Here is a 9,374-nt window from a genome sequence, read left to right as displayed (position 1 = left end):
TAGACTCAAACCTGGTCTAAAGCAAGGCAATATTTTTTCTTTGCTATTTAACCCCTTGGTATTGCCTGAAGATGCCCTTATATACACCCTTTTATTATCTCACTTACCAAGAAAAACATATTCTGTTTGAAAACCGACATTATTATTCTCTTATCGTTTTTATTTTAACTCTCAATAATAACAGTCAGTATTCGAGTGGTAGTGTGTAGATGATTCTTTTCTATGTCATACAGTGTGATGGCTACTGTGGTAAGATCTGTATCACCATGAGCTTGATAGTGACTATGCATTTTCTGTCCTGTACTGTTTATGAGGCTTGTTGCTGGAGAAACCATATAAGATTGATAGCATTCATGATTTTCTTTTCGGTGGATATTCTGCATCTGTATAATCCTTTGAATCAGTTTACATACTAAACCTGCATGAGTGTGTATGAATGTGTGTAGCAAATGTCAGGTATTCATCAATACAACTTATTTGTGTGCACAAATACTTTCACTCAGACTACAAATGCTAAAGGAATAGGCCAGGATTTTAATGGCTGTAGTGGAAAAGGTTACTTTAAATAGTGCTTGGTTATTGTTGTTCTATAAATGGCCCTCTGTTTCCCACATGTATGAATTTTTGTCACACCTTTTGACTTGGCACTGCTAATCATAAATGTACTAGACAATTGAGAGAATAACCCGGTCACGTTAGTGTGCCAGTCCGCAAAGAGCATCACACCACACAAAAATATGCCTTCTGGATTATTCCAACCAATAGCAAAAAAACAGTGGGCTACAGTAGCAGTAACCAATTCACATTGCTGTAAATATAAGTAAAATTAATGTATGGGATTTATGCATGTATGAGTTTGTCAAGGGACAGTTGATAAAGTTTTTAAGATATAGTTTAGGAGACTACAAAGTCTGAGATTTAGCTCCTTGAGAAGTTAGCATTGTAATTGGCTTGAGCTTTAATGTCCGTGTTTTGAAAACAAAGAAAATATAATAAAACCATATGGTTGGAGAAGTAAGCAAGCAAGCAGGGGTTCGGTAATTTTTTTTAAAATAAATCATATTTAGTGTAATAGTTACCTCACAGGGCAAACTGCAATGATGCATTTTTTTTTTATAATTATTATAATTATTTCTTTTTATTTTTAGTTCTTGTAGTAGTCATTTTCATTATAACTGTGCATTTATAATTGTGACATTTGAATTTCATTAATATGTTTGCAGAAAGAAACAGCTATGTTGCATTATAAATATAGAGTGCTTATTGTTTGTGGTTAATATACCATACTATTGATCTGCTTTTGATCTGTTCCTCTTGTCTATCTCTCTATCGATCTCCTGTGTGTGGTAATGAGTTGCGTAGCTCTGTGTGGTAATGCCCATCACTGGTAGCACACTTAAAGCATATTATGTACTGTACCAACTCTTGAGTTCTGTAATTCCCTGTGAATCAGCTCTATGCATGTTGGTGTTTGTAAATATACCCAATAAAATATTAAAAGAAACATTGGCAGAGAGTGTGATGCTGAGGACGTATGGTGTTGTGGTGGTCACAAATGTAGTGTTTATGTCAATTGCAATACCACAGGTCACATTAAGATGTCACAAAATGAACAAAAGCTCTTGAAAGGACTAATATGAGACAACTCCTGCACAGATACGGCTGTTGTGATGTGTTTAATGTGACGTCAACTTCAGAACAAGCAATTTATAATATAAAAAAGTCTAGATCAAGCCTCAAGACCACATTGCATTACAGACAATATATTTGCACTTAACTGCATTCACTTCTAATACACACTTTGGGATACAATATCAAACCCATATTATGCGAGTTCATAGAGACAGATCTAATTACCATTATTAATATATTTTGATCCCAAACCATGATTTCCAGAGTCAGTCCCTGTGTTCTCACTGAAAATGTATAACACTGCCCTCTTATGGCACATAAAGAAACCATAATTATGACATAAGCAGTCGTTATGACATCATTACAGCCATGAAATAATTATGACAAAACATTCAAAATTATAAAATAAGCAGTCATTATGACAGCAGAACAGTCATTATGACAATAGTTTTGGCATAAACAGTCATAATTATGGTATAAAAAGTCATAAGTGAAATGATAAGTTGAAATTGAGATAAAGTCAATTATTACATAAAAATGACTTTTTACTCATATTATGGCTAAGCATGTCATAATTTTGACAAAATTATAATCATAATTTGGACTTTATATCTTATAGGTTATAATTATGACTTGGTAATTTGTGAAGTTATGTTCTACAAAATTTTGAAGGTATGTTATAGTTATTATAGCTATATATTTATAGTTATATATATTATACACCAAAGAATATTTCTTTTTTCTAATGTAGCAGAAATGGCTTTAAAAGGACAAAAATAAATTTGGTGGTTTTAATGCCTGTCACAAATATTCTAAGATAAAATCAAGTAATCCACCCGCTAAAAAACTGAGCAAGTAAATACAGCAGCCTGTAACTACTCTCTCAAGCACGATTACATCTCCTCAAAAACCATAAATGGACAATTTCTTATAGCCATCTTACTAAAGTGTCCCAGACGGATCAGTTCCAGGTCACTGTGAGCGGATCAGCATTCTTCCTTCCCAGATAAGCTCCTGGAGAGAGGCTGAGGGAGTAAGGGATGGATGAAGGGTATGTGGAGGTGTGCAGTAGAGTCATGCCATCAGTGTTATAGAAGCACACCTGACACCGGTCACAGTCCAGGTACAGCCCTATCCTGCGTGGCTTCACCGTCAGATCGATCTCTGTCACTGTCTCATACTCTTTGATGCAGTAGCCTTGGTCATGCTTAAGGTGAAGCCCAATGTCCTTGTTTAAGTTGCTTATAGACCCACCATCGAAGCCCACACTCCAGTCTATCTTTGCTCCCACATCCACTTCCCAATAGTGCTGTCCTGACTGGAAGGTCTTGTGGGTCCTGGCCAGAGGCCTGTAGTCTTTGTGACGCAAGAAAATCCCCTTTTTGGATGTGCGGACGACACTGCGTCCATCAGAGGAGACCCTCAGGTATGGGTCATGACAGTCATGTATGACATTACGATCAGGGACTAAGGAAGACAAAGCGTGAAAGATAAATGCAATGTAGTTTTACTTTATTTACAATCAAACAATGCAGCCTTGGTGACCATATGATACTTAAAAACATAAAAGCACTATTATTCCAAGTAAATTAGCAAAATGTTAATTTCCATAATAGACATTTATATATTTTTAACATTCATTCTAATACATGGTCCACATATATAGATATCTGATGTCCTCACCTGGTTTAATAAAGCTCAGCATCTCCTTCCACACAGTAAACTGCAGGTGCGTCTCGTGAAGGCCAAGGAACAGAGAATTAGGTGTCAATTTCACACTTTTCAATGCTGACTTGAACCTACGATGCAGGAGATGAATATAACTGATGGGATATTTACTGTACAGTGCCGGTTATGTTTATCTGAAGCAGTGCAGTATATTGTCCTACTTGGTTGTTTGAGAGACAATGTCATTATTTTCACAGCAGCTTTCGTTGTCTTTCATCTCTTCGACAAAGTCCAGCCCCTTCTCAGTCCACCACTACAGGAGAAGTAGAACCAGACAAAGAAAATGGTGAGCATTTTGAGAACCACAGCTATGAATAACCCAGTGTTACATATATGCAACAATAATATAACTCCCAAAAATCACAATCTTAAGCTTGCTTTTCACTCTCAATATTCAATGTTCATATACTAGTAGTTAATATATTCAGAGTACAAAGGTGTCCCTTTAAGGGCACTTTCAGTGGGAAGTCGCTGTCCCTCTAAAGGTACTTTTTTCACATTTTTGTTTCTTACTTTTGTTGAGGTTATTGCATTAATTGGACAATCTGTGCTGAATGCATTTGTTTGTTTGAACCTGCAGAAAGCCGTCAGGCTGATCAGTCTCAAAGACCGAGCGTAGAATCCCTTCCTTCTCTCTTCCATCATTCAGCTTCTCTTCTATTTCTGCTCGGTTTCTTTTCATCTTCTCGATCATATCCTTCTCCTCTTTCTCCAGCGTTTTCTTCACTTCCTCCTCCTTTTTCTTCAGGAACTGGTGCATCTCCTCAAACTGAGCAGAGATCTGAGCAGAGAGCTGCCGAGACCTTTCCTGAGCAACAAAATAGATGACAGATAGTAATGAACCCTGCGGCTCTACTTTATGAAGTCTTTATATGGCTTGTTTTACTCTTTTGTGTGAGGTGTATTTTTCACCTCTGTTTTAGAGATCTCATTCGTCTGTTTCTTCATAAGAGCCTGCAGCTCTTCATTCTCCTTCGACAGGAAGCTCAGAGGCTCTAACAATAAATTCTGCAACAACACACGGGACAGACTTGTGGGCGTTTGACATGAATATTTCAGACATTACCTTAAGGCGCCGGTGCTCAGTCCTGCTCCTAGTGATCTGCTGCATCCTGCGGAGGAGCAGGAAAGAGCACTTCTGACTTGAAGTAAATATACAATTATGCATTTCGATGTGTTTAATTATTCATCTACAATGTAATACATCAACATACATAGTGATTAAATGGATTGTCATCAATTACCCAGCCTGGAGTTGTTCTAATGACTTTTTTTCTTCTGCTGAAGACAAATAGACATTTTGAAGTGTGTTGGCAACCAAACAGTTTTTAGGCCCATTGGATTTTTTAATATGAAGGTCTAAGTTGACCACCAACTGTTTGGTTACCAACATTCTTCAAAACATCTTCTTCTATGTTCAGCAGAGGAAAGAAACTCATACAGGTTTGGCACAACCCGAGGATGAGTATATTTACACAAATGCTCCAGAAGCTGCTTACATTTATCTTTGTTCCTCAGGTTCTTTTGAGCCTTATGTTTGAAATCCCAGTGTCCCAGTGTTGTACATGTCAAAATAATGTCACTTTTGAATACTTTTAAAATTAACCTCTTACTTTCCATTTACATTCTTTCAACAACTTCTAGGGTTTTGGATTCTGGCAAGTTAAAACAGTATAACTGAAGCGTTATACTCTATTTTACCACAGTAATGTACATTTCAAAAATATGACTGATATCCAACAATACAATACAATATAATAAAATAGACAACAGGCAAGATCTTATATGAAGATCCATTGCATTATTAAAGCTTCATTTTTAAAATCTCTGAAACATAATGAATGTATTAAGCATGTATGAAAATGTTACCAAGTTCAGTTTAGAATATGACAAGTTCTTCTAATTTAGTAATATACACTTCATAACTTAACAGACTTCCACTGTGAGCTTATTTGTACAGCTTCAAAACCACTATAGCCAACTTGGCAACTTTGTAAATGGTTTAAGCTGAAAAACGTATCTTAAAAACGTAAAAACTTAAAATCATACACTAATTGACCGAGGAATTTCAGACTTTCAAAGTCTGAATAGAAACTCAGAAACAGGCATCATGAAAACAAATGAAAATGAAAACAAAATGTGTTTAAAATCAGCTAAACTTATCAATCAAACACTATTTGATTTTCTGTTAAATTATTCATCTCAGATCTGTAAAGTGGCTCTGACTTTCTTAACTATTATCGACTTGTCCAGACTGCAAATTGGAATTAAGCTAAAATCTGCAAAAGTTGCGTATTCCAGCCAATTGTCAAAAGTCAGGAAGAAGCATGCTTCAGTGTTGAACAGAAATGGCAGTAAAATGACCCTGGCGTCTCTGAGACCACAAACAGAACCTCTCTCACATCCAGTGTGGAATTAGATACATCCAAAATAGAAACCAAATGAACTTCTGCTTTCGTATGGCTGACCTGGATATGACCTGAAACTTGAGCAGCGTCAAACTCAAACCATCAGTCCTTTACAGACCTTTCTGGGCTCCGCTGCCTCCTCCACAGGTTTGAACGTGTGTCCCTGATGTCTCTCACCATCCCTACAGATCAGACACACCAGTTTCTGATCCGTCTCACAAAACAGCTTGAGTCTCTCCTGATGCTCTGAACACACCAGCTTCTCTGGATCCTCAAACACTCTCGCTCCTGCTCCACAAGCCGCTACGGTCCCGTCCCTGAGGGCCTGCTGCTCGCTCAAGTGTTCCCTCACGGCAGACACCATATTCCGCAGCACTCGGTTGGACCGGAGGTCCCACATGGTATAGGGTCGCCTGCATTCCGGACACAGTTTCAGACGGCAGCTTTGGGAATGATTGCTGATACACTGTCGGCAGAACGTGTGGTCACACAGCAGGCTCACTGGATCTGTGAAGTCCCCCAAACACACCGAGCACTGGATCTGTTTCGACAGCCGAGAATCCATCACAACTAGGTTACTTGTTTGAAATACGTCGGCTGACAAAATGCTGCTTGTGTCCCCTAAATGTCCCAAACACTCACTGGCAGGGGGGTTTAGATATGAGCTGTTGTCCCAGCAGCTGCGGAGACAAATGACAACACATGTCTAGCACATGTGCAGGGGCAGGAGCGTGTTTGGGAGATCTTCCTCTGCCCTTACTTGACTAACACTTGTTTGTCCTAGTGTGCTATATAAAGGAAGTCATATGACTCCCTGCACAGATGAACTTGCCTCTATAAATCATATCACTGCCCTCAAACACATTTAAATTACAGTCTAACTGATTTCTACCAACTGTATTTGTTCATTTAGAATGAAACAAATGGTAGCTTCATGTTGCCGAAGTCAGATTTGACCTTCTGTCTGATATGGAGGGAATCAACAGGTGGTTGGATGATCACATGTGCATATAATATAAGCCGGCTGTTTTCAACACTATAATTAGTTACTGTGTCTTAGTTACTGTAATGCTCAACACTGTAAAGTCCCTTTATTACTTTTATCCACTTACTGAAAGAGTTTATATTTTGGTGTAGTTAGGCCAAATTTATTTGATCTAAAATACAGTAAAAACGTTTAAAATACAGTAATAAAAATTTTATTACAATAAAAAAAAAAAGTTTCTACTGTAATGTGTTTTAAAATAAACGTATTATCATCAGCCATTACTCCAGTCTTCAGTGTCATATTCTAATAAAATGATTTGCTGCTCAAGAAACATTTATTACTATCAATTATTATCAATGTTGAAAGCAGTTTTTTTTTTTCAGGATTCTGTGATGATTACGGTTACGGATACCACATGTTTGAACAGTAGTGGAAATTGAGATTAATATATAAAGTATAATCAGAGTTAAGGGTCAGAAGTTATCCAGAGCTCAGTGCAAAAATGCAGCAAAATAAAAAAATGAATAAAATCACAATGTAGGATATCTTGTGCTATTTGCATTACTGTTCTGGTCCAATTGCCACTTCTAGCTCTAAAAAGCTTGACCGTCATCAAATTGATCTCAGCTCTACCAGCTGGCAGTCCAGCTGATCCTTCATCTAAACGCTTACATCAGCTATCAGCTAAAGACCATAAATCATCAGTCTGGTTCATCTGGAAACCATGTAAAATATAAATTCTATATTTGTGCTACAGCAGAGGTCCAGTTGCTGTATATCCAGGCCCTTCACTGCTGCACATAATGATAAAAATATATACAATATTAAGTATATAAAATAACTTTATCAGAAACAATGCTGAATGTTTACTACACATAGCTGAACAATTTACGACAAAGAGTTTTCTTTATTTTCATGACTGATAATTGTAGATTCACACTGAAGGCATCAAAACCATGAATTAACACATGTGGAATTATATATGGAATTATATACATAACAGAAAAGTGTGAAACAACTGAAAATATGTCATATTGTAGGTTCTTCAAAGTAGCCACCTTTTGCTTTGATTACTGCTTTGCACACTCTTGGCATTCTCTTGATGAGCTTCAAGAGGTAGTCACCTGAAATGGTCTTCCAACAGTCTTGAAGGAGTTCCCCGAGAGATGCTTAGCACTTGTTGACCCTTTTGTCTTCTGTCTGCGGTCCAGCTCACCCCTAAACCATCTGGATTGGGTTCAGGTCTGGTGACTGTGGAGGCCAGGTCATCTGGCGCAGCACCCCATCACTCTCCTTCTTGGTCAAATAGCCCTTGATGCCTTCAGTGTGACTCTACAATTTTCATAGTAATGAAAATAAAGAGAACTCTTTGAATGAGAAGGTGTGTCCAAACTTTTAGTCTGTACTATATATATATATATATATATATATATATATATATATATATATATATATATATATATATATATATATATATCCTCCATACAACAGTATGCTATGCAGCAACTGTTTCACCAAGGTGAATATGAAGAATATTTTTTTAGCACAGATGCTCTTCACTGATCTCCTGAGTCCACTGGATGGCGCTATTATGCAAGTGTAATTCACCTCCACTCCCACGGAAAATCCCAGAATCCATAAACAGCCATTACTCCAGTCTCCCGAGTCTCGTGATCCTTCATGAATATTGAAAACAGTTTTTGTTGGCTAATCATTTGTGGCACTACCATGTTTTTGTTTTGAGTTTTAATTAAATACTTTAAAAATATATATATTTTTTTAGCAAGGATGCATTAAATTGATCAAAAGTCACAATGAAATCATTTAAGTTACGAAATATTTACATTTCAAATAAAATATTGACGTTTAAACGTTCTATTAAAATAAAAAAATAAAACAATTAACAGTTTTTTTTAAAATAAGAACCATTATTATTAAGTATAATTGAGGATCATAACGGTATATTAAAATTATTTAATACGATTATGTGTGATTCTGAAGTCTATAGCTGCTGAAAATTCAGCTTTGCCGTCTCAGGGTAGATAACATTATAACGATGATGAAAATATTATATATGGCAAATATTTCCACACGTTGTGATCTTTACCTGGATTTTTCTTCTGTCGTCAGATGTGATCTTCCTTCTCAAGTATCTTCACTGAGTCTGCAGCTGGCTTCTTGATAGACGAAGCTTATAACTTTGAAAGAAAATCTATAAGCCATTTTGTGTTTAGGAAAACAAGAAATACAAAAGTGCTACCCAGGATGCCACTGAACAAATGTCATATCATAACAAATCCAAAATTTTTACGGTTCTTTTCATTCAATAAAGTTATTTAAACGTTTGATTTGGAGTCGAAATGTTCAGTGAACATACTGTTGCACATTCAGATCTGCATCTATATTAGTATCTTAGTGTTTGTAGGCTATTTTTACCATTAGAGAGTGCCATATTCCCTTCTAACAACAATCCTGACACAGCCATCAGATGAAATAATAACTAATAAAGCTATAGGCAGGTAGTCAATCTATACATTTCGGAATTTAGGACCCAATTATTTCCCTTGCAGTCTTGTTTGCAAAGACCCTGTGGAGAATATGCATGACAGTCACACCAG

At 36.7% G+C, this 9,374-nt stretch overlaps 1 protein-coding gene across 1 annotated transcript; it reads right to left on the bottom strand.

The window, feature by feature from the left end:
• Nucleotides 1–1,661: 1,661 nt before the first annotated feature.
• trim109 (tripartite motif containing 109) lies at nt 1,662–6,533 on the bottom strand. The gene is made up of 6 exons (XM_026284425.1): nt 5,887–6,533; nt 4,273–4,368; nt 3,935–4,168; nt 3,522–3,613; nt 3,316–3,431; nt 1,662–3,099 (listed from the first exon to the last, which is right to left on the bottom strand). Exons 1-6 carry the CDS (start codon nt 6,331–6,333, stop codon nt 2,594–2,596), a joined length of 1,491 nt encoding a protein of 496 aa, XP_026140210.1. The 5' UTR covers nt 6,334–6,533; the 3' UTR covers nt 1,662–2,593.
• Nucleotides 6,534–9,374: the final 2,841 nt, after the last annotated feature.

Source organism: Carassius auratus, chromosome 16 (assembly GCF_003368295.1).
Source record: "Carassius auratus strain Wakin chromosome 16, ASM336829v1, whole genome shotgun sequence".
Lineage (NCBI taxonomy): Eukaryota > Metazoa > Chordata > Actinopteri > Cypriniformes > Cyprinidae > Carassius > Carassius auratus.
This window is presented reverse-complemented; position numbering and strand designations above follow the sequence as displayed.